This window comes from Coregonus lavaretus (assembly GCF_964263955.1).
Source record: "Coregonus lavaretus genome assembly, chromosome: 5".
Classification (NCBI taxonomy): domain Eukaryota; kingdom Metazoa; phylum Chordata; class Actinopteri; order Salmoniformes; family Salmonidae; genus Coregonus; species Coregonus lavaretus.
Window position 1 is genome coordinate 17,265,847 of NC_139992.1, and position 26,273 is coordinate 17,292,119.

At 43.9% G+C, this 26,273-nt stretch overlaps 1 protein-coding gene across 1 annotated transcript in view; it reads right to left on the reverse strand.

Annotated features, from left to right (window-relative positions):
* The window catches only part of LOC311128726 (titin-like), a gene marked incomplete at its 5' end in the record, with an annotated part of 168,109 nt that overhangs the window by 33,473 nt on the left and 108,363 nt on the right, over positions 1-26,273 (reverse strand). Inside the window, 18 exons of the mRNA XM_084160971.1 lie at positions 76-17,604; positions 17,812-18,114; positions 18,220-18,807; positions 18,900-19,196; positions 19,421-19,615; positions 19,865-19,969; positions 20,057-20,659; positions 20,831-21,118; positions 21,203-21,493; positions 21,601-21,888; positions 22,157-22,462; positions 23,477-23,779; positions 23,918-24,220; positions 24,328-24,615; positions 24,728-25,027; positions 25,122-25,424; positions 25,522-25,821; positions 25,931-26,206. Coding sequence (XP_084017097.1) covers positions 76-17,604; positions 17,812-18,114; positions 18,220-18,807; positions 18,900-19,196; positions 19,421-19,615; positions 19,865-19,969; positions 20,057-20,659; positions 20,831-21,118; positions 21,203-21,493; positions 21,601-21,888; positions 22,157-22,462; positions 23,477-23,779; positions 23,918-24,220; positions 24,328-24,615; positions 24,728-25,027; positions 25,122-25,424; positions 25,522-25,821; positions 25,931-26,206 — 22,866 coding nt within the window. The remainder of the gene's footprint in view (positions 1-75; positions 17,605-17,811; positions 18,115-18,219; positions 18,808-18,899; positions 19,197-19,420; positions 19,616-19,864; positions 19,970-20,056; positions 20,660-20,830; positions 21,119-21,202; positions 21,494-21,600; positions 21,889-22,156; positions 22,463-23,476; positions 23,780-23,917; positions 24,221-24,327; positions 24,616-24,727; positions 25,028-25,121; positions 25,425-25,521; positions 25,822-25,930; positions 26,207-26,273) is intronic.

Here is a 26,273-nt window from a genome sequence, read left to right on the forward strand (position 1 = left end):
AATGTATGGGGTAATTTCTTTATGCAAGTATCATACAGATAACAAAATAACATACAAAGTAAAGAAATGACAAACCTGTAATCTTTGTTCCATTCTTGGGTATAGCAGCTACACCCACTCCGAATTCGTTTTCTCCCATGACTCTGAAGTAGTAGAAAGCTCCCTCTTGTAAATCTTTCACTTTGTAGGACAATGCGTGGCAGTTGTTGGTCACACACACCCATGCCTTTTTGCTGGCTTCACGTTTCTCAACATGGTAGGCCTTCACAGCATCACCTCCATCATTTTCTGGAGCTTCCCATGTAATGGTAGCAGTGTCTTTGGTGACGTCCTTAACCAATACATTAAGTGGTGGACCAGGAGAGTCAAGAACCTTTACAACTATTGGTAATGTTACTGGGTCTCCAATGCCATTCTCTAATGTTACAGTGTACTGTCCAGAGTCATTTCTTGTTGCCGTTTCAATTGTTAGTGAAGTGCAGCTTTGATTAGTTTCAATGGTTGCTCTTGCCTTGAGATCTACTTCCTCCTTGCTCCATTCTACTGAAGGTGCAGGTTTTCCCTTATATGGTACAGTCAGAGTGAATGAGTTGCCATGCTTGACAATCAATGTCTTGCGCATTTCTATGTCTACATCAAACATAGGCTCCACGGTTCTATCCATTGCTGCAATAGGCTCAGAAATTGGGCTTTGCTCGCTTTCACCAATCTTGTTTATTGCCTTAACAGCAAATTCATATTCTTCATCTGCTGTAAGTCCAGAGACGGTGAACTCTGTGCTCTTTATGTTCTGAATGGCCACTGTCCATTCCTCGTCCTTCAGTTTCTTATACTCCACACTGTATCCAAGGATTGGAGCTCCACCATCTTCTAGTGGCTTGTTCCAAATGATGGAGATAGAACTCTTGGTTGAATCAACAACTTTTGGTTTACTTGGTGGGTCTGGTTCGACCTGTTCATCTTCAGCCCTAAACGATGGGCATGCTTCACTTGGAGGACTCAAACCAGCAGCGTTTTCAGCAAACACGCGGAACACGTATTCATATCCTTTTCGTAGTTTAGTTGCTATGGTTGTCAATTCAGTCACAGGCTCTCTGTTCACACGGACCCAGAGTAGACCTGCCGTGTCGCGCCTTTCAATCACATATCCTGTAATTTCACTGCCTCCATCTGAAACAGGTTTCTGCCAGACAAGTGTCATCTCCTCACTGGATACCTCCGTGATCTCACAATTTGTGGGAGCAGATGGTTTTGTGAATGGATCAGCCACTTTGACAACCTCACTCTCAATGGCCTCACCAAGTCCATACTTATTGACGGCCGTGACCCTGAAGATGTATTCATTACCCTTGAGGAGATTTGTGACCTTGAAATTTGTCCTGTTCAGATCTCCGTTCACCACTGTCCAAGCAAGACGGCTTGTTTCACGTTTCTCAACAACGTAGTGTGTGATATCAGCGCCGCCTGCTTCTTGAGGAGGACCCCATGCTAAGGTGACGTCTTCTGCTGTAATGCCTGTAGTTGCCAGGGGGCCAGCGGGAGGTCCTGGCTTATCCAGGATCACAACGTCCACTGGTGTAGATACTGTTCCTGCAATGTTTTGCAGAGTCAAAGTATATTGTCCAGAATCACGCCTTATGCAGTCCTTCACAATTACTGAGGTGCTGGTATCTGTTGCAAGAATCTGAATTCTGGCCCTGAGCTCGATCTCCTTGTCGTCCTTTTTCCATGATGCAACTGGCAGTGGACGCCCAGCGATATCTGCATTGATTTTAAGAACATCTCCTGCTTTCACAACTACAACAGCTCTGTACTTCACATCCATCATGATACGTGGTGGATCCACATCATCCTTGACTGTGATTGAACCAGTGGAATAAGATGGGTCACTGAAGCATCCAGCAGCATTCTTTGCAATGACACGGAAGTCATACTGCTGGTCCTTGATCAGGCCTGTGACGTCATAGTAGGTTTCCACCACGTTGGTGAAGTTACACCTCATCCAGCGGCCTTCTGGGAGATCTTTGCGTTCAATAATGTAACCAGTAACCTTGGATCCACCATCGTACTCTGGCTTCGTCCAAGCGAGGGATACCGATGTTCTTGTGATACCTGTCACTGTTGGCTCGCCAGGGGGATCGCATGGATCTCTTGCAGAAACAGCCTCACATGCTTTGCTGCATTTTCCAATTCCAGCAATGTTTTCAGCGTAAACGCGGTATTCGTACCCGATGCCCTCTTCAATGCCAGTCACTTTGTATTCTGTATCTTTGATGAGACCTCTGTTCATCTTGTTCCAGATGATGCTGGTTCTCTCCTTTCGCTCCAAATGATATCCAAGAACTGTGCTTCCTCCGTCATTGACTGGCTCATTCCATGTGACAAGCATGTAAATCTTGGTTGCATGTGCCACTTTAGGAGTAGATGGTGGGCCAGGTAGCTTGAAGTTATACTGGGCTGTAATTCCACGGGAATCTGCATGTTGACTCTTTCCATAACGATTTACAGCATAGATACGGAACTGGTATTCAGCACCCTTTGTCAATCGGGAGGCTTTAATTGCTGTTGTTGCAACATTGGCTGAGACCATTTGCCAATCTGTTGCATTTGTATCTCTCTTCTCTACAATGTAGTTGTTGATGCAGCAGCCACCATCATACTCTGGTGGAACCCATGACAATGAAATACTGTCTGAAGTTACAGCAGTTGGTTTGATAGCAGTTGGTGGACCAGGTTTGTCAAGGACAATAATTCCAATCTCTGCTATTTTTATTCCACCTGGGTTTGCGGCAGTGATTTCATATTTTCCGACATGTTCTCTGCCTGCCTCCTTTATAATAATTTTGGATGAGGTCTTGGTATTTAGAATTGTCAATGAGCTTGTTTGCTTCAAAGGAAGGCCATGATGTTTCCATGCAATAACAGGTTTAGGTCGGCCCCTAACTGGGATTTCAACTGTAAGATCACCTCCAGCCTTCACACTGTAAGTGTTGAATAACACCTCAATTGAGGGTTCAATAGCAATGTCTTTTGTTGTCACAGGTAGACCAAGTTCCTTTGGTACACTCTTTCCCTTCTCGTTGATTGCAATGACTCTGAATGAATATGCGTCACCTGCTACTAGGTTTGCAATAGTTGCTTCCAGGATTTTGACTGTGCATGAAGCATTCCACTTCTGGGCACCCTTGTCATCCTTACCTTGCACCTCAACGTTGTAGCACATTACTTTGCTTCCACCATCATGAGCTGGCTTTTCCCAGGCAAGTGTTACACTGTTTTTCGTGAGATCCGTAACTCTGACATTTTGTGGTGGCATAGGCACTTCAGAAACTTTAATTGGGTTTTTGGTTTCAGCCATCAACCCAATGCCATACTCATTCACAGCACAGACACGGAAGTAGAAAATGCATCCCTCTGGCAACTCATCAATCTTGAAGGAATTAGATAAGCAGTTAGTTGTCACTGCAGTGTAAGCCTTTCTGGTGGATTCTCGCTTCTCCACAATGTAATTAGTTATTTTTGATCCACCGTCTGTGAGTGGTGTTTCCCAAACAAGATTCACAGAATCTTTTTTGATATCTTTGACCGCAAAGGCCTGTGGAGCACTTGGTGTGTCCAACACTCTGACATTGATAAGTGCTGATTTTTCACCAGTGTTATTCTCAAGGTTCAATGTGTATTTTCCACTGTCGAATCGGTTCACATTGTCAATTACAAGCATAGTGTATGAGCTTGTGGATTCTATCATGACACGTTCTGTCAGCTCGCCGTCCAGCTTTGCCCATTTAACTTCAGGTTCAGGTCTTCCTCTGATTGTGACAAACAGACGCAGAGATCCACCTGCACGAACAGAGACAACCTTCCTGAGGTTGGCATCCAGTTCAATCTCTGGTGCCTCAACTCTTTCTGCAGCAATCACAGTGCCATGGATATCTGCAGGCTCACCAACTCCCTCTGAATTGATAGCACAGACACGGAATTTGTATTCTAGTCCTGCCTTCAAGTCCTTAATAGTGAGGTGTGTCGCCTGGATGCCAGTTGGTGGTGTACATATGGTCCATTCATACTCCTTAGGAGGTTCTTCCTCCTCTTCTTCTGAATACTCCTCTTCTTCTGCTGCTGCTTCTTCTTTCCTCTTCTTTTCCTCTTCCATTGCTTTCCTCTCCTCTTCTGTCACCTTTCTCATTTCAACAATGTACCCTTTGATGTATGCTCCACCGTCGGAAGCGGGTTTGCCCCAAGTCAAGGACACAGTTGAGCTGGTGTGATCTGTCACCTTAGGATGGTGTGGTGGTCCAGGTGCTGTTGTAGCATTGCATGCTCTGTAGAACAGTGAGAGTTCGCTCAGATCTCCCACTCCAGCTTCGTTCTCTGCAGAAACACGATATTCATAGAAATGACCATCCAAAAGTCCAGTGACTTTGAAGTGTAGATCAGTCAATGGCTGCCGGTTGCATTTGGTCCACCTTACACCATCTTTGTCACGTTTCTCAAGATGGTAGCAGTCAATTTCTGCTCCACCGTTGTTATCTGGCTTTGACCATGATAGGACCATAGAATCCTTTGTTATTTGACTTGCTTCAGGTGTTCCTGGTCCACTTGGAGGCTTGTATGGATTGCGTGCAGTTACTGCCTCACACTCCAAAGGATCACCAACGCCATATTTGTTCACAGCCCTAACCCTGAAGATATATTCGTTCAATTCCAGTAGGTTGATCACTTTGAAATTTGTAGCTTGAATATTTGCGTTAATCACAGTCCAGGATAACCGACTGGTCTCTCTCTTTTCCAGAATATAGTGAGTTATAGCTGCACCACCATCCAGAGAGGGATCAGTCCAGGATAGGAAGCATCTGTCGGCGGTCAATCCAGTGACTCTCAGTGGTCCAGTGGGTGCACTTGGTTTATCAAGGACCTTCACAGTGATTGGGATTGTCTTTACCCCACCGATATTGGTGAGACTGAGGTCATAGTTTCCACTATCTAACCTTGTGCAGTCCTTGATTGTTATAGCTGCACGTTTCTGTGTAGTTTTCACTTCAATTCGAAGAGCTTTGTCCATTTGCTTTCCTTCTTTCAACCATAAGACCTCAGGAGCGGGTTTGCCATAGATGTCAGCATCCAAAACTAAGTTATCCCCAGCATTAACAACAATGACATCCTTGTATTTAGGATCCATTGAGGCTCTTGGTGCTTCAATCTCATCTGTGGCAGTAATGGGTCCAGTGCTGTCAGAAGGCTCACTGAAAATACCAGCTGCATTTCTTGCAATCACTCTGAACTCATATTGTTCATTTTCTGTCAAGCCAGAGATGGTAAATTCTGTCTCAATGACATTGGTAAAGTTGGCTCTCATCCAGCGACCCTCAATGTTGGCTAGATCTCTTCGCTCCACAATATATCCAGTGATCTTACTGCCTCCATCATACAGTGGCTTAGTCCATTGAATCACAATGTGGTTCTTGGAGATAACAGTAGCCTCAGGGGTACCTGGTAGATCAACTGGATCTCGAGCAATGAACGATTCTGATATTTTGGATGCTCTGCCAATGCCAACAATGTTTTCAGCATAGACCCTGTATTCATATCCAATGTCCTCCTCAAGATTACATATCTTGAAAGAGGTATCAGCGATGAGGGCTTTGTTGAGTTTCGTCCACATAATGCTGGTTCTTTCTTTAGATTCAAGATGGTATCCAATAACCGTGCTGCCACCATCATTGACTGGCTCATTCCATTCAATAATCATTTGATCCTTTGTTGCAGATTTGATGTATGGAGTTCCGGGTGGTCCTGGGGATTTGTATGGATATTGCACCACAATTGGTTTTGTGTCCAAAGGAGTGCCCTTTCCATATCTATTCTCAGCACAGATTCTGAAACAGTACTCTGCGCCAGTTTTCAGCTTGGTTACTTTGATAGCTGTTCTAGCAAGCTGTGCATTCACACTTTGCCATGTTGTTTGTGTTGTATCTCGTCTTTCCACAGTGTAATGCTTTATTTGACATCCGCCTGTGTACTCTGGGGCTCCCCATGAAAGACTGACAGAGTTGTTGCTCACTTCAAGGACTTTAATGGGTCCGGTTGGTGGACCAGGTTTGTCAAGGATTGTGATTCCTATGTCTTCAGAGAATAAGCCAGCTGTGTTAGCTGCCGTAATGGTATACTTTCCAAAGTCGTCCTTACATGCCTCAGTAATTTTAATGGCAGCAGTTGTTGCTGTGTTTATCAAATTCACTCTTGTTGTTATTTTCAATGGCAGACCCTCTTTCTTCCAAACAATATGGGGTTTCGGCCTACCAAACACTGGGATTTCTACTATCAGATCGTCACCAGCTTTGACGGTGTAGGTGTTGAACATGAGTTTTAAGCTTGGTTCAATAGTCATGTCATTAGCAACAACTGGCATAGCCAGTGCTTTAGGCTCACTCTTTCCCTTCTCATTGTAAGCTATGATACGGATCAGATACTCCTGTCCAGCAGTAAGTCCGGTGACTGTGCCATGACAATCGCCCTTTGTGGATGTCGCAACACCCCATTTGTCCCCTCCCTTTTGCTGCATCTCAACTAGGTAACCAGTAATTCTGCTTCCACCATCATGCTCTGGTTTTTCCCATCTGAAAGATGCGCTGACTTTAGTAACATCAGTCAAGAAGATCTTTCCGACTGGAAGAGGCACCTCAGAGGCCTTTGATGCAAGCTTTGTTTCAGTAGACGATCCAATTCCATATTCGTTCTCAGCCATAACTCTGAAGTAATACATAGCCCCCTCAACAAGGTTTTCAACCTTGTAGGTTGTTTTGTTAACCTTAGTTGTTACATTTGCGAATGCTTTCCTGGTTGATTCACGTTTGTCAACAACATAATTCTTGATTTTCGCACCGCCATCAGTAAGAGGGGCATCCCAAACAAGAGTTATGGAGTCTTTCTTGATCTCTGTCAGTTTGAGATTCAGAGGGGCACCTGGTGTATCTAGCACTTTCACAGTTACAAATTCAGAAACGGTACCACTGCTGTTCTCCACAGTCACATTGTACTTTCCAGAATCACTTCTGTCACAAGAGTCAATGGAAAGCTGAGTATAGTTGAGACCTTTCTCAACCACTGCTTTCTCTTGCAATTCTTGTTCTTCCTCCACTTCTTCAACCTTTTTCAGTTTACACCACTTAATCTCTGGCGTTGGTCTGCCTTTGAATGGTACATTGATTCTCACAGATCCTCCAGCACGCACCACAATTCCTTTCCTCAATTCCGAGTCCAGTTGAATTTCTGGATCCTCTACCTTCTCCTCTGGTTTAGATGTTCCAGATACAGCTGCTGGTTCACCAACACCCAGTTTGTTGATAGCACAGACCTGGATCTGATATTCTTGACCTTCTGTAAGTTTTGTGATTTCGAATTTGTTGACCCGCAGGCCTGTTGGTGGAGTGCACATTGTCCATTCCTCCTCCTCAGCTTTGCAAATCTCTACAATGTATCCCTGGATAGGACAGCCGCCATCGTTGAGAGGCTTTCCCCATGTGACTGTGATTGAGCTCTTTGTGGTATCAATCACATGTGCATGTGTGGGTGCCCCAGGTTTGTACTTGGGATCACAGGCCTTAAAGTATGACGTTGGTAGACTTGGCACACCAACACCAGCTGCATTTTCAGCAGATACTCTAAACTCATATTCATGATCTGATGTCAGACCTATTACTCTGAAAGATAGGTCTGTGACCTTTTGCCTGTTGCATTTGGTCCATTTAACTCCAGCTCTGTCTTTCTTCTCAATGATGTAAGTAGTAATGTCACTTCCACCATCGGTCTCTGGTGCAGAGTAGCAGACAGTCATTGAATCCCGGGCAATGTTCGTTACATCATTAACATGTGGTGCTCCAGGGACAACAAATGGATTTTTCATTATTACTGCTGAAGACTCCACAGGTTCACCAACGCCATAACTGTTGATAGCCATGACACGGAAAATATACTCATTGCCCTCCAGCAGACTAGTTACTTTGTACACTGTGGTCTCACAGCTGTTAGAAATCATAGTCCAAGCAAGACGACTGGTTTCACGCCTCTCAATGAGGTAGTGTGTGATGTTGCTGCCTCCATCATGTAGTGGGGCACGCCATGACAGAGTACATTTGTCACAAGCGACTCCAGTGACATGGAGAGAACCAACAGGTGGTCCTGGTCTGTCTAGTACATTCACCTTGAATGGAACTGTCTCTGAGCCAGCAACATTTGTCAGTACAAGTTTGTAATTTCCACCGTCAACTCTGACAGAATCCTTCACAACTATCATTGCGACGCTTTCTGTATTTTTGATCTCCAATCTCATTGTATTCTTTTCAATTTCCACGTCATCCTTGAACCACTGGATTGTGGGTACTGGCTTTCCATGTACATCAGCATCAAGTTTGAATGTGTCTCCCGCATTGATGATGATCGTTTTGGTGAACGCAGGATCAATAGAATATCTTGGCGCTTCCACCTCATCGTTTGCTGTTATAGGTCCACTGTTATAAGATGGCTTGCTGAATGTTCCAACTGCATTCTTAGCAATGACTCTGAAGTCATATTGTGCATCAGCAGTTAGTCCAGTGGCAGTAAATCTGGTCTCAATAACGTTGGTAAAGTTTGCCTTCATCCAGCGTCCCTCTGGAAGGTCACGTTTCTCAACAACATAACCAGTAATCACACTGCCTCCATCATATTCTGGCTTTGTCCATTCAATGGTGATGGACTCTTTGTTTACAATGATAGCCTCTGGTGTGCCAGGAGGATCACATGGATCACGTGCAACGCAACCCTCTGAGATTTTGCTGCATCTGCCAATGCCAACGATATTTTCAGCATAAACTCTGAATTCATATTCAACAGCCTCCTCTAAGGGACCGGTTTTGTAGGTGGTGTCTTTAACGAGTGACTTGTTAAGCTTAGTCCAGAGGATGCTGTTTCTCTCTTTCCGTTCAAGGTGATAGCCAAGAACAGAACTGCCTCCATCTGCGACTGGTTCATGCCACTCCACAACCATATATTCCTTGGAGAGAGATGCAATGAATGGAGTGCCGGGTGGGCCAGGCTCTTTGTAAGGGTACTTTATAGTCACAGGATGTGAGTCCAAACCGTAACTCTTGCCATATCGATTTTGAGCAATGATTCTGAATTGATATTCTGCCCCAGTTTTCAGCCTTTGCACCTTGAGCGTAGTTCTTGCCACAGAGGCAGCAACATTCTCCCAAGTTGTGGTGGTTGTGTCTCTCTTCTGAACAATGTAATTTGAAATCTGGCAGCCACCAGAATGTTTTGGTGGACTCCAAGAAATAGTTGCAGTGTTAATAGTAACTTCATCAAACTTTACAGGTCCACTTGGTGGGCCAGGTTTATCAAGCGCAATGATTTCAATGGTTGCATTCTTTTCCCCAACTACATTAGTAACATTAATGCCATACATTCCGCCATCTTCTCCTGTAGCCTCTGTGATACTTAGAGTTGTGCTATCTGGTGTGTTAGTGATTTTAACCCTTGAGGTGTGGAGTAGGATTGATCCATCCTTTGTCCATTTAACTACTGGTTTAGGACGTCCTGCGATCGGGATTTCAACCTTGAAGTCTTTACCAACCCGAACACTGTAATTGCTAAATGTAGGTCTAACATCAGGCTCAATAACAAGGTCCTTTGCTGTCACTGGAAGTGCAAGTTCCCTTGGGTCACTCTTTCCTTTGTCATTGATGGCAAACACTCTGAACAGATATTCTTCACCCGGATTTAGATTGTTAACAACAGACTCCATTGCTCTGACAGTTGCAATGCCTGACCATTTCTCAGTGCCTTTAGGTTGTATCTCTAGCAGGTAATGAATTATTCTACTTCCACCATCATGCTCAGGCTTCTCCCAGGCAAGAGAGATGCTTGTCTTGGTTTGGTCAACAACACTCAGTTTTCGTGGGATTTGGGGTACCTCTGAGGCTTTGATGGGATCAACGGTTGCTGTAGGCAAGCCAACACCATGTTCGTTTTCAGCAAGGACTCTGAAATAGTAATTGCAACCCTCTTGAAGGTGTTCAACCTTGTATGTTAATTTGTGGCAGTTTGTCACCACAGCTGCATAGGCTTTCCTGGTGCTTTCCCGCTTCTCAACAATATAGTTTCTGATTTTAGCTCCTCCATCCAACACAGGGGCATCCCATGTAAGTGTCACTGATTCACCAGTGATATCTATCACTTTGAGGTTGCCTGGGGCACTAGGTGTGTCAAGAACTCTAACGCTGATTAAAGCAGATTTTTCACCACTGGCATTTTCTGCAGAAACAGTGTATTTTCCACTGTCAAATCTGTTGACATTGTCAATCACAAGGGATGTATAACTACTTGTCACTTCAACTTGTGCATTCTCCTTAATTGGACCTTCATCCTTTCCCCATTTGACTTCAGGTTGAGGTCGCCCTCTGATAGGAATGAACAATCTGAGGGAACATCCAGCCTTAATGTTCACAACCTTTCTCAGGTCTGGGTCAATGTCCAGATCTGGTTCCTCAATCCTCTCCTCGACAAGAATGATTCCAGAGACATCTGCATGTTCTCCAACTCCAAGCTTGTTGATAGCACAAACTCTGAACTTGTACAAATGCATTTCCTCCAATTTTCCAACTTCAAATCTTGTTTGTTTGATGCCACTTGGTGGAGTACAGATTGTCCACACCTCAGCAGGTTCTTCCTCTGCAGCTCCTTCTGCACTTCCTTCTTCTGCGGGTTCTGCCTTGGCAGGTGCTGCTTCTGCAGGTGCGGGTGCTGCTTCGGCGGGTGCTGCTTCGGCGGGTGCTGCTTCGGCGGGTGCTGCTTCGGCGGGTGCTGCTTCGGCGGGTGCTGCCTCAGCTGCTCCTTCCACAGCGGGTGCTTCCTCTCCCTCAGCAGCTGGTGCCTTAGCGGCCGGTTCCACAACGATGGATTGCTTAGTGAGTGATGCAGGAGATGGCACTTCGCATTTCTCCACAATGTATCCTTGAATCTCACATCCTCCATCATATATAGGTTTGCCCCATGACAGGAAAACTGAAGTTTTGCTTATGTCAGTTACTTTAGGATTAACTGGTGCACCTGGTCTGAAGATCGGATCCAAAGCCTTGTAGAAAACTGTTGGGGAGCTTGGCTCTCCAACTCCAGAGACATTCTCAGCCAGAACTCTAAATTCATAACTGTGACTTTCCATAAGTCCGGTGACTTTGTAGGTTAAGTCGGTAACTGTCTTCCTATTACATCTGGTCCATCTCACACCCTCCTTATCGTGCTTCTCAATAATGTATCCAATAATATCACTGCCACCATCATATCCAGGAGGCTCCCAGGTAATCACCACTGAATCCTTTTTGACATCGGAAACCTCCAACCTACTTGGTGCATCTGGGGGAATGAATGGGTCTTTGACAGTCACAGCGTTTGATTCCAGACCCACACTAAGTCCAAATTTGTTTACTGCCTGGACTTTGAAAATGTACTCATTTCCCTCCAAGAGTTTTGTAACCTTGAGATAATTTGACTCACACTTATTATCAACAACAGTCCAAACTAATCTGCTTGTCTCCCTTCTCTCTACGATGTAATGAGTGATTTCACTGCCGCCATCATATAGTGGTGATTTCCAAGCAAGGCAACATTGATCATTTGTGATGCCAGTGACAGAGATAGGACCTTGTGGTGCCCCAGGTTTATCCAGAACAACCACATTGATTTTCACTGACTTCTCGCCTCCTGGATTCTTTAGAAGTAAAGTGTACTTGCCTCCATCTTCAAGTTTAGCCTCTTTGACAGTCAACAAAGTGGTGCTGTCTGTATTTTTTATGTCTCTGGTGATGGTGTTTGCAAGGGGTGCCTCATGGCCACTCTTCATCCAGAGGATTTCAGGTATTGGACTACCATGAACATCGGCATCGATTTTGAAGCCATCTCCAGCATTAACATAAACAGTTTGTGTGAACTGTGGGTCAATGCTAATACGAGGAGGGTCAATTTCATCTTTAGCAGTAATTGGTCCAGTGCTGTATGAGGGAAGGCTGAATACACCTGCTGCGTTTCTTGCAATAACACGGAACTCATATTTCTGGTTCTCCACAAGGCTGGTCGCCACATACTCAGTTTCAATGATATTTGTGAAGTTGGTTTTGATCCAGCGGCCCTCTGGCAACTCTTTCTTCTCTACAATGTAGCCGGTGACTTTGGCACCACCATCATACTCTGGCTTTGTCCATGCAATTGTTACAGAATCCTTTGTTATCTTAGTAGCCTCAGGATCTCCGGGGGGATCGCAAGGATCTCTAGAAATGTGACCTTCGGAAAGTTTGCTAACTTTTCCTATTCCCACAATGTTTTCAGCGTAAACTCTGAATTCATATTCCTGTCCTGGTTCCAGGCCAGTGGTCTTGTAAGATGTATCCTGGAGAAGAGACTTATTGAGCTTTACCCAGAGAATACTGTTTCTCTCTTTGCGCTCAAGATGATACCCCAGCACAGTACTTCCACCATCATTAACAGGCTCATTCCACACAACTACCATGCTATCCTTTGTGGAAGATTGTACAGATGGTGTTCCTGGAGGGCCTGGTAATTTGAATGGATACTGAGCAACAACAGACCCTGAGGTCAGAGATGGGCCCTTTCCATACCTGTTCTGAGCTGTCACCCTGAACTGATGCTCTGAACCGTTTTTCAGCCTCGAAGCTTTAATCGTTGTTCTTGCATGATTTGGAGACACGACCAACCAAGTTTGTGTGGATGTGTCTCTCTTTTCTACAATGTAGCTGTTGATTGTTGCACCACCATCATACTCTGGTGGAGCCCAGGAGAAAAGCACGCTGTCAGTAGTAACAGCCTCAACTTTAATTGGGCCCTTTGGTGGTCCAGGTTTGTCAAGAACAACTACTGAGATGTATAAAGATGTATCCCCAGCAGTGTTTGCGAGTATGATCCGGTACTGACCAACATCTTCCCTGCATGCCTCTTTGATCTGAAGATTGATCACTTTATCTGATCCTCCAAAGTTAACTCTGGTGGTACGCTTCATAGGTACATTTTCCTTTATGAATGAAATAGTTGCTCGGGGACGAGCAATAAATGGAATCTGTACTGTCAAATCCTCTCCTGCTAGTACACTGAATGTGTTGAACAACATTTTAGCTGATGGGACAATCACAAGATCTTTAGCAATCACTGGCACACCAATTTGACGTGGATCACTTGTTCCTTTTTCATTTCTTGCTGCTACACGGAACATGTACTCTTCACCTGGTGTCAGTCCAGGGACAACTGCTTCTAATGTTTTGACAATAGAAGACTGGACCCATTTCACGGCACCTTTGCTCAGCATCTCAACAACATAGCATACCACTCTACTTCCTCCGTCATGCTCTGGTTTCTCCCAAGACAGGGTTGCACTAGTCTTGGTAACATCCACAAGGGTGATTTTGGCAGGAGGCTGTGGTTTTTCAGAAACTTTAACTGATTCACGGGTTTCAATTGGTAGGCCAATTCCATATTCATTTTCGGCTAAAACTCTGAAGTAGTAGTTACATCCCTCCTGCAGCTGGTCAACTTTCCAGGTGTTCTGATGACAGTTAGACTTTACAGTGGCATATGCTTTCCTTGTTGATTCACGTTTTTCAACAATGTAGTTCTTAATCTTTGCTCCACCGTCATTTACTGGATCATCCCAGATAAGAGTGACAGATTCTTTAGTGACGCTGTTGATCTTGAGATTTTGCGGGGCAGCTGGGGTATCTAGCACTCTGACATTCACAGTAGCTGTATTGGATCCATAACTGTTTTCTATTGTGAGCACGTACTTGCCACTGTCAAATCGGTTGACATTTTCCACCACCAGTGATGTGTAAGAAGTTGTGCTTTCAATGGTTGCTCTCGTAATAGGTTCACCATCTTCTTTGGTCCATTTTGCCTCGGGTGATGGTCTTCCTCTGATAGGTACAAAGAGTCTCAATGTGTTACAGGCTCTGATATTCACAACCTTCTTTAGCTCTGCATCCAGGTCAATTTCCGGTGGAAGCAGCCTGTCTTGGGCTCTCGGTGTGCCAGGAATAGTTGCTTCCTCTCCAATACCCTCACTGTTTACGGCAGAAACTTGAATCATGCACTCTTTGTCCTCCTCTAAGTTCATAAGGGTAAACGATGTACCCATTAGTCCTCCTGGCGGAGTAACAATTGTCCATTCCTCCTCCCCAGGAACGCAGGTCTCCACAATGTATCCTGTGATTTCAGAACCACCATCATAGTTTGGCTTGTTCCATGCAATCGTAATGGATGACTTGGTTGTGTCCACAACTCTTGGGTTGCCTGGAGGGCCTGGTTCGTAGAGGGTGTCAGTAGCCTTGTAGAAAGGACTTGAATTGCTTGGTACGCTTAATCCAGCTGCATTCTCTGCAAGAATTCTGAATTCATATTCATGTGTTACTAGAAGCCCTGTTACCTTGAACTGTAAGTCTTTTACTTTCTTCTTGTTGCATTTTACCCAGCGAAGACCAATCTTGTCTTTCCTTTCAATGTTATAGTTTGTGATTGGAGTTCCACCATCGTACTCAGGAGCCTTCCACATAAGAATCATTGAATCCTTAGTGATTATTGTTACTTCAGGATCCTTTGGAGGATCTGATGGCACCCATGGATTGTTTGCAATAGTTGGCGCAGATTCTAGAGGCTCTCCGACTCCATATTTGTTGACTGCCATTACTCTGAATATGTACTCATTTCCTTTGAGTAACTTGTTCACCTTGAATTGGGTGGCAGTTAAGCCTGAGGCCGAATTTGTCCATGCAAGTCTGCTTGATTCACGCTTTTCAATCACGTAATGGTCAATCTCTGCACCACCATCATCTGCGGGTGGAGCCCATTCCAAAATACAGTTGTCAGATGTGATATCTGACACCACCAGGGGTCCTCCAGGTGGACCCGGCCTGTCAAGAACTTTGACATTAAAGATATGCTTGGCAAACCCGCCAACATTTGTGGCAGTCAGAACAAATTCACCCCCATCTCTTCTTAACGAGTCTTTGTTAATCAGAGTTGTTGTTAAGTCAGTCATTTTAATTGTCAATTTCATCGTATTTTCAATGTCCATTCCACCCTTAGTCCACACCATGGATGGTAGTGGTTGGCCTGCAACATCTGCATCAAGTTTGAAGTTTTCCCCTGCTTTCAGTAGGATCACATCCTTGAATTTGGCATCAACCATGATTCGTGGTTCCACAATGTCATCTGTGCAGGTGATGGGATCCGATGGCTCAGATGGTTCACTTACTGAACCAGCTGCATTTCTGGCAAGTACACGGAATTCATAGGCCTCATTCTGAGTTAATCCACTTACAGTGAAAGTGGTCTCAATTATGTTTGTGAAGTTGGCCCTCATCCAACGACCAGCTGGCAAGTCTCTCTTCTCCACTACGTAGCCAGTAATCTTGAACCCACCATCATATTCAGGCTTTGTCCATTGAATTGTTACTATATTCTTGGAAACAAAGATTGGCTCTGGTTGACCTGGTGGATCCACTGGATCAAGGGCTAGCATTGCCTCTGAAGCTTTGCTTGGTTTACCAATTCCAGCCATGTTTTCAGCAGTGACACGGAATTCATATGCAACTCCATCTTCCAGTCCACTTGATTTGAATTGATTATCTTTCACCATGGATTTGCTGATCTTTTGCCAGAGGATGCTGCTTCTCTCTTTCCTCTCAATGTGATATCCAATGACTTCACTTCCACCATCAGAAACAGGTTCATTCCAGCCGATTGTCATTGTGTCTTTGGTAAAGGCCACAACCTTTGGAGTACTAGGTGGCCCAGGGGGTTTGAATGGATATGCAGCAACCACTGACTCTGAGATGATTGGTTGGCCAGCACCGTATCTGTTTTTAGCTTTGACTCGGAACTGGTATTCCGCACCAGTCTTCAGACGAGTAGCTTTAAATATTGTACGGATTACAGATGATGTCAATTCTACCCATGAGGTTCCTGTGGTTTCCCTTAATTCAACAATGTAATTGTTGATTGGTACACCTCCATCATTCTCAGGTGTTCCCCAAGAGATGACAGCATAGGTACGGGAGATTTCATCTATTTTTATTGGTCCCTTTGGAGGTCCAGGGACATCGTGCACTTTTACTATGATGGTATCTGTCACTGAGCCAACTATGTTCTTCCCTGTCATGGCATAATGTCCTGTGTCACTCCTTATGCATTCTGTTATATTCAGGATACTTGTGGTTGCAGTTCTTTCAGTGATTATTCTTGGGGTTATCTTGAGGTGCTGATTATCTTTCGTCCATGAAACAGTTGGTTTTGGACGTCCCATAACCGGTATCTCAACTTTAATCTCATCTCCTGCCCTGGCAATGACAATTTTCTGGCATATTCCACGCAGGTCAAATTCTGGCATTGTTATTGTTTCCTTGATAATAACAGGCTTGCTTTCACAAGGACCACTTCTTCCGGAGTGGTTTACAGCCATGACACGGAATATATACTGTTCATTTTCATTCAGGTTCTTCACTATGAAGTCCATAGTCTTGACAGTTGTCACATGGGACCACTGGTCTCCTCCCTTCTTTTGAGCTTCAAGGACATATCCAGTAACTCTACTACCACCATCATGTTTTGGCTTTGTCCATGCAAGACTGACAGAGGTCTTGGTGACATCTGTAGCATAAACACTCTCAGGGGGTGTTGGTGCTTGAGATGCTCGAATTGGATCTGCAGTCTCAACCGACTCGCCAATTCCATACTCATTTTCAGCCGATACTCTGAAGTAATATTCTGACCCTTCTGCTAGATCAGGAATTCTAACTGTGCTATTTGGACAAACTGATATTATGGTGGAATATGCTTTGCGTGTTGACTCTCTCTTTTCAATGATATAGTTTGTTATCTTTGAACCACCATCGATAAGCGGCAGTTCCCATTGAAGAGTGATGCTCTCTTTGTCGATGTGCTTTGACTTCAGATTAATTGGTGGTCCAGGTGAATCCAGAACTCTCACATTGACATGAGCAGTCTTCTCTCCTGCAGCATTTGTAAGGATCAAGTTGTATCTTCCTGCATCGTTTCTTGTGCAGTCAGGGATGACAAGCATAGTGTATGACTCTGTGCTGTCAATGTTAGCACGTCCTTTGAGTGGTGCGTCTTCGCCCTTCGTCCAGGCTACTTCAGGAGCTGGGCGTCCTTTAATGGGCACAAATATGCGGATGGAACATCCTGCCCTGACAACAAGGGTTCTTCTCAGCTCAACATCCAATTCAAGGTCTGGCTCTTCTTCACGTTCAATAATTTCAACCAGTTCTTCAGTTTGAGCTGGTTCACCAACTCCCTCTGCATTCATTGCACTGACTCTGAAGTGGTATTTTGCTCCCACTTCCAAGTTAGGAACAACAAATTCTGTAATTCTCAGTGGAGCAGTTGGTGTGTCCTTGAACCATTCCTGTTTTCCATCTTTTTTATGCTCAACGAAGTACCCTGTGACTTCAAGCCCGCCATCTTCAACTGGTTTCCCCCAGAAGAATGTTGCAGAAGTCTTTGTTGTATCTGTAATTCTTGGGTTGATTGGAGGTCCAGGTGCATCTAAAATAGTAATGAGTAATAGAAGTGATCAGTATATGATTAAAAGATAACATTAAAGGCAAATCCCTATATTTAACAATTCAATATTACAACAATAATGACAGAGATTAGATATCTAAAAGTGAAATAAGTAAAGTGGAATGACTAAGTAAATTTGACTACATAAAAGCAACATATATGGATAGATGCCGATTTTTTTAAACTCACATTTAACAGTTTTGGTCGTAATAGATGATGATGGTTCACTTGGCTCTCCGAAGCCTGCTTTGTTCTCTGCAACCACCCTGAATTCATATTCAACTTTCTCTGTGAGTCCCGTTACTTCATATGAGAGTTCAGCAATGGACTTCTTCGCTGCCCTAACCCATCTCATGCCCTTTCTTTCTTTCTTTTCAACCATGTAGCCTGTGATGTCGGTACCACCATCATCAACCGGTCTTTTCCAGTTGATTTTGACATGGTGTCCTCCAATCTCTTCAATCTCTGGTTTTGATGGAGGACCAGGGGGACCTGCAAGCAAAGTATATCACAGTATTTAGAATGCATTAGTGAAAATATACATAACCATGTTTCATTATTCAATCCAACTAAATGAAACAAGTCAGTGTTACATACCAAATTGGTCCACCATCTTAGCTGGCCCAGACACTGCTGCTTCTCCAGGGCCATAGTGATTAACTGCCTTCACACGGAAGATGTATTCATTTCCCTGGATTAGCTTCTTGGCAATATAGTGGCAGTCAAGGACTTTTTCTGAAAGAATGGTCCAAAGGAGGCGGCTTGTTTCTCTCTTCTCCAGGGTGTAATATTTAACTGGCCATCCACCATCTTCAGTTGGTGGTGTCCATGTCAGGGTGACCTTCTCAGACGAAACTCCACTGACCTCAATAGGACCCGGAGCTGCGGGAACGTCCAAAACCTTCACTTTCACAACTTCTTCTGTGACACCAAATGGATTGCTGGCTGTAATTGTGTATTCTCCAGAATCCGATCTCCCGGCATATTTGACTGTCAATGTCGAGGATGTTGCAGTTGACTCAATCTGGCAGATATCTGAAGGCTTGAAATATTTTCCACCCTTAGACCACACTGATGTTGGCGGAGGTTTGCCTACAATGCTTGTTGCAGTTATGACGATGTGGTCACCCGCTCTGACTGTGAGTCCCTCCTTTACAGTGGAATCAATAGTGATGGTTGGCGCCTCTGTTGAATAAATCAATATAATATTTACCATCATGGTAGTAAACACACCACATTCTGTTAATTCATTTAATGATTAATAATATATATCTTACCGTATTCATCCTTGCACACAAGTGTATCAGTTTGTTCAGAGGGAGGGCTCAATGCTCCAGCTGCATTCTTTGCCCTGATTCTGAACTCAAACTTGCAGCCCTCCTGCAGCTCTTTCACAGTGTATGCTGTGTCCACAACATTCACATTGTTAGCCTTCTGCCAGATCTTGGAAGGCAAATCACGTTTTTCCACGATGTAGCCTGTCAGTCTGTGTCCACCATCGTACTTGGGCTCAGTCCACTGAAGTGTTACAGTGCTTCTTGTGATGCTGATCACATCAGGTTTGCCAGGGGCATCTGAAATAAAGACAAACAAGAAGGATGCTCAATGTGATTGTAAGACAAAACATCCCATGTTTATGTCACTGTTCACCATTTTCTGGTCTCATGATTTTCCCAGTGAAATTACAAAAACAAATTGCCAAGTGGACAAACTAGACACAATCCAATCTGGCCTATGGATGTCATGGGACACCTGAGTGAATGATTAACAATGAACCTTGAAAAAATATGCCACTTACCAATTGGATCCAAGGCAACATGCGCCTCTGTTGGTGGACTTGCTCTGCCAACACCGGCCAGATTCGTGGCCATGACTCTGAATTCATATTCCAGTCCTTCAGTTAAGCCGGTGACCTTGTGTTCCTTCATCTTAATGGCTCCCCCTGACCTCTTCCACAGCATGCTGTTCCTCTCCTTGAACTCAACATGGTAGCCTGAAATCACAAGGGTTCAAAGATTGTTATGATTGTTATCAGAATAATTTTTATTCGCCAAGTACATGTACCAGGAATTTGACATGGTGATGTTGTGCTAACATCCCCTTTCAATTAACCGAACACACTGACAGAATCTAGACAAATATACACAAAATCATTGACTTTATTACTTGACAATTCCCACAAGTATTAAGTCAGAAAACATAGAGCTGCTACTGTATGCTAAAAAATACACTTGTACTGTACCAGTAATTGGAGAGCCTCCGGTCTTCCTTGGGTCAGACCAGGCCAAGAATGATGAATCATGACGCATACTCATGATGACAGGTGCAGGTGGTGCCTCAGGTACATCTGGAAAGGAGCAATAACATTACAGTCAGTCAAGAATATCCAAATTACATCTGACGACTAAAAAATAATCTATACAACTTCACTTACTGAATGGATGTTTGGCTACAATAGGCTCGGATTTGAGTCCTTCACTAGCACCATGCTTGTTCTGTGCACAGACTCTGAAGATGTATTCCGTCTCCTCATGAAGACCTGTCACTCTGAAGGTGGTAGTATTGGAAACTGCTTCAATATCGGTAGCAATGCTAACCCACATGTTGGTTACGGAATCCCTCTTCTCAAGAGTATAGTTGGTTATCTCTGATCCACCATCATCCTTAGGTGCAGTCCATCTCAGGGTGCACCCATCCGCAGTGACATCCTTAAACTTCATTGGTGCGACAGGCATTCCTGGTTTGCCAACCACCCTAATGAAGATGGTGGACTCCTTTACTCCAGAAATGTTTTTCAGTGTGACTGTGTACTTAGAGGCATCACTCCTCTGGCAGTCACGGATCAGGAGGGTAGTGTTAACTGCTGTGGATTCTGCACACACTCTTCCAGTATCGGTCAAATCCTCATCCTCGCCCTTCTTCCAGGAGCATTTAGGAGTAGGTTTGCCGTAGAGTGGGAGCTTGATGCGGACTATACTTCCCTCCTTTGCAATGTAGCACAGATTGGGAATGCCCCGCAAGTCAACTCCAGGATGAACTAGGAAAGACAGAGGAGGACAAGAATAGGGTTAATATCTGCTGGTGAAAAACAATGGTAGTGAAATAAATCACAGACAGTTCATGAGGAGGAATTCCTTATGGGCCCTGGTCAAAAGTAGTGCACTATATAGGGAAAGGGGTGCCATTTGGGATGCAGATAAAGACTTACTGATCTGATCTTTAGCCACCACATCCAGCTCCTTGTACGGACTGTCACCGGAGTCATTTACTGCTTTGACTCTGTACTTATATTCTTTTCCTTCCACCAGATCCTTGGCACTGTACTGCATGTTCTTGGAACTCATCAACTCCTTCCAGTTGTCATCTCCATTCATAACCTCAAGCACATACACTATGATGCGGCTACCGCCATCACTGAGAGGTTTCTTCCATCCAAGGGTGCATCCTTGCTTTGTGATCAACAAGGGCTTGAAGTCCATGACCGGCCCAGGTTCCTCTGTAATATAAAATGAGATTAGAAGAACATTCTCTCCACACAAAACAATGTAGTTTATATTTTATATAATGCATGATCACTCACCAGAAGCTCTAACTGAATCTGCGGTTTCACACGCCTCACCAATGCCGTATTCATTCACAGCCTTGACTCTGAAACAGTATGATCTACCAGCCTCCAAATCAGGGATCTTGAGAGTGTTTTTGGCATAGTTATCCTTAACTAGAGACCAAGCTTTTCTCTCTGCATCACGCTTTTCAATAATGTAACTGGTCACTTCGCTTCCACCATCAATAAGAGGAGTATCCCAAAGGATCTTTGCATTGTCCTTTGTTGTCTCCTTTACCATGAGATTTACTGGTGGCCCAGGGGTATCTGTATGTCAGATCGATAAATACATAAATACATGAAGTATTACAGAATAAGCCATATTTATTTAAGATCTCATGAATCGAGTCGTAAATACAATCATTTATGCTTACCGTAGACCTTGACAACAATTGTATACATCTTCATTCCGCTGCGGCTTTCAAGACTCAGGATATATTTGCCCGCATCATATCTGTTGCAACTCTGGACTAACACCACAGTGTCAATGTCAGTGCTCTTGATGACAATGCCTTGTCTTTCCTTGATGTTGCTGTTCATTTTTGCCCAGATCACCTTGGGAGTGGGACGACCCTTTATTGTGGCGAAAAGCCTCATTTGGGACCCAGCACGGAGCTCCAGAACCTCCTTCAGGTCAGCACTGAGTTCTGCCTCAGGAGAAACTGAAATCAAAGCAAGAAAACTTGTTTCAATCTACACAATGTTGGGTGTGTACAAAGACCTAATTGTAAGCTCATTATATACTTGAGTTAATAAATCTACATGGTGGTAGAGGTGAGTTACTTACCCTTACTTTGTAAAGCATTTTGCGCACTAGAAAAGCTATGTATAAATCCAATCAATTATTATTATTATTATTCTTACATATGACCCTAAAGGTAGCCTTCAGTATTTTCATTCAATCGGGTTAGCATTCAAATGTTAGCATACCCAAAATGTCCTTTGCTACATGTTTGTCTGGCACTTCGCATGTTTCACTGAAGCCCACTTTGTTCACGGCAGACACACGCAGTTGATATTCAGATTTATCAATGAGGTTCTGAACAAGGTAGAATGTGTCTTGGAGGTTCTTGGGCACGTTGCATCTGATCCAGTCTGTGGCGTCTGTTCTCTTGCATTCAACAAGGTATCCCAGGATGTCACTGCCGCCATTATTGGCTGGTTTAGTCCAGGTCAGGCTGATCGTGCTGCGGGTGACGTCAGTGACAATCGGGTTCACAGGTGGGCCAGGAGGATCTATTGAGGAGCACATTTATGTTATATAAAAGCTAATTATATATAAATATATATTTTAACATAATATACAATCTACAGAGGGCCACATTACTGTCAAAGGTACATATTATATAATAATTATATATGCCATTTAGCATAAGCTTTTATCCAAAGTGACTTACAGTCGTGTGCACACATTTTACATATGGGTGGTCTCCAGAATTGAACCCACTACTCTGGCGTTAAAAGCACCATGCTCTACCAACTGAGCTACGAAGGACCATTAAAAGTAAGTATAAAAAAGTATTAAAAGTATATACACTGGGTGTACAAAACATTAAGAATGCCTTCCTAATATTGAGTTGCACCCCCTTTTGCCCTCAGAACAGCCTTAATTCGTCGGGACATGGACTCTACAAGGTGTCAAAAGCGTTCCACAGGGATGCTGGCCCGTGTTGACTCCAATGCTTCCCACAGTTGTGTCAAGTTGGCTGGATGCCCTTTGGGTGGTGGACCATTCTTGATACACATGGGAAAATGTTGAACGTGAAAAACCCAGCAGCGTTGCAGTTCTTGACACAAACCGGTGCGCCTGGCACCTACTACCATACCCCGTTCAAAGTCACTTACATTTTTGTCTTGCCCATTAACCCTCTGAATGGCACACATACATAATCCATGTCACAATTGTCTCAAGGCTTCAAAGTCCTTCTTTAACCTGTCTCCTCCCCTTCATCTACACTGATTGAAGTGGATTTAACAAGTTGACATCAATAAGGGATCATAGCTTTCACCTGGATTCACCTGGTCAGTCTATGTCATGGAAAGAGTTCTTAATGTTTTGTACACTCAGTGTATATATTAAAAGTATATATATTAAATAAATATGAAGTATACATTTTAATATTAAAGTATATATAAATGTACATTTTATAGGTAGATATCAAGCTACATATTATAGGTGCATTGTCATCCAGAATGATTGTCATCCAGAATGATGTTGGGTAAATTGTTTTAATAAGTTTGGATACTTACTGATAGGATCGTGTGCTGAAGCAGCAGTGGATGGCTCACTGGGTTTGCCAAGGCCAGCCTCGTTCAGGGCAATTACTCTGAACTCATACTCTGCTCCCTCTGACAGACCAGCAACTTCCAGGGTTCTCTCTATCATTGCTTTCCTATTCAGTTTAGTCCAGTTGACTTCCTTGGTTCCCTTCTTCTCCACTATGTATCCTAAGATTGTTGACTTGCCATCATCGGCTGGTTCCTTCCAGCTAACGGTCATGTGCTCTTTGGTGATGTTTGTGATGACTGGTGCCTCACATGCCCCAGGGACAGCTAAAAAATAATCATACAAGTATTAAACCAACACAGTTCTAAAGGCATTCCACTGTGTGATAAACGTGTCTGTTAAAGTATTTACTGTATTAAAACTACTGCGTGAAAGTATATGAAGAAAGTAAATAGAAATCTTACTGAATGGATTCCTGGCATAGACAGGATCGGTCAAGATGGCTTCTCCGACCCCAAATCTGTTCTCTGCGCGGACGCGGAACTGGTACTCCCGTCCCTCGATCAGTTTCTTTGTGGTGAGTTCAAACACATCACCCTGGATATGGGCAGCGACCTGAGCCCATTCAGCTCTACTGGTCTCACGTTTGTCAACAATGTAGTTTGTGATGTCCGAGCCTCCATCGGCAAGAGGCGCCTCCCAACTAATCTGGACACTATTGGCAAACACGTCACCAAACTTGACAGAGACTGGTGGACCGGGGACATCTAAGAGGAAGAATACGTTTATGTTTATTGATAATAATAATGGTAATATTAGTTTTTTCAACTAGAAACATATCTTGAAATATATCTTTGTCTGGCTTTATACTTACCGAAAACCTTTAAGTTAATTTCTCCAGTTTTGGATCCACTTGCATTTTCTGCCAAAATAGTATACTCTCCTGTCTGTTCCTTTGTTACTCCAAGGAGCTCTATGCTGAAGAGTTGTCTCAACTGTGACATCTTCAACATCTCAGAAGCTCTCAACACTTCCTCTCCCCTCTTCCATGTAACCTTGGGCATGGGTTTTCCAAACACCTCTGCCTCAAGAAGTACATTTGCTCCAGCCTTCACAGGCTTAAGCCTCTTCATTGGGATTCCGATTTCTACTCTTGGTGGCACTGAAATGATCATTGAGACATGGTCAGAAATGCACTCAAATCCAATCAAATCCATGGTATATACATATATTTGCTTAATTTAGAGCTAACAATGTCAATGCAATATTCCTACCCTTCTCTGCAGAGACCAGAACTGGGTCTGTGATGTCTGATGCCCGGCTCATGTTGACAGCGGTCTTTGCGATGACTCTGAACTGGTACTCCATGTCTTCCTCCAGTCCAGTTGCAGTGTACTCTTCTCTGGGTACATTCTGACTGCTGGTGTTGCAACGGACCCATTTGTCTCCAGGGAGCCTCAGGGCCTCAACATAATATCCAATGATCTTGCTTCCACCGTCATTCTTTGGTCTAGTCCAGACCAAGGTGACTGCATTCTTGCTAACATCAAGAACCTCTGGTTTGCCTGGTGTGTCTGTGCAGGAATAAATCAAGTACACAATGTTTGCGGAAGAAGTCGTACAATTTAGGTATCAAAATAGGAAAAGAGGAATTAAAAATACACATACCAACTGGTGTCCTTGCTGTGACGAAGTCAGACTTCTTGCTTGGCTTACTCTGTCCAGCACGATTGATGGCAGATACTCTGAAGTTGTATTCCAAGCCCTCAATAAGGCCTGCGCAGGGATATTCCGTTGATCTGACAACCGAGTCGTTAGCCTTTACCCAAAGGAGGCTGTTCCTCTCTTTGCGTTCAATGTAGAAGCCAGTAACAGGGCTGCCACCATCGCTCTCAGGTCTGTCCCAGGCCACAAACATACAGTCCTTGTTGATCTTGGTGATGTGGCAGTTTAAAGGCTCACTGGGGACATCTATTGATAAAAACACATCAAATAAAAACACGTTTTAGATTAAGTGAACGATACAACAATACAACAGAGTTTTAGTAGGTTTTTGTGTGAAACCCACCGAAGGGGAATTTGGCAATCATCCTGTCTGATGTAAGGGGGTCTGAGATTCCATAGCGATTCTCAGAACGGACACGGAAGATGTATTCCTTTCCAGGGATGAGCTTTCCCAGTCTGCAGCCAGTCTTGCCACAGGACGATACAGCGTTTACCCAGTCGCCTCTGATCACGTCACACTTCTCCACTACGTAGTTTGTAATATGGCTTCCGCCATCTTCAATTGGTGCTTTCCAAGAGAGTGTGCAGGCATCAGCATCAATGTCACTGATCTCAAATGGAGGCTCAGGCGCTCCGGGGATATCTGAAACATTAACATACAGTCGTTATCAGCATTCGCATCTAGCACAGTTTTCATTACAATAGTTTGAAAATAGAACTGACTAATGATTTTATGCAATTAAGATACAAACCTCTGATGATGATTTTAATATGCTGATCTACTTTAGCACAGCTGTTCTCAGCAACCAGACTGTATAGTCCACTGTCGGTTCTGGACACGTCTTTGATGATGAGCACACACATGTTTGCAGATTTGTGCACAGCAAGACGACTAGAGGAAACGACATTGTCCTCTCCTCGCATCCATGTGCAGGTTGGTGCTGGCTTTCCAGACACAAGAGCTTCCACCCTGAGTTTAGCTCCTGCTTTGGCAGACACAGCCTCGGCCATCATGATCTTGGGTTCCACTGAAAACCAAACAAAAATAGATTTTTTGTTAATTTACAGATTTGATGAAAAAAAAATCCTAATCAC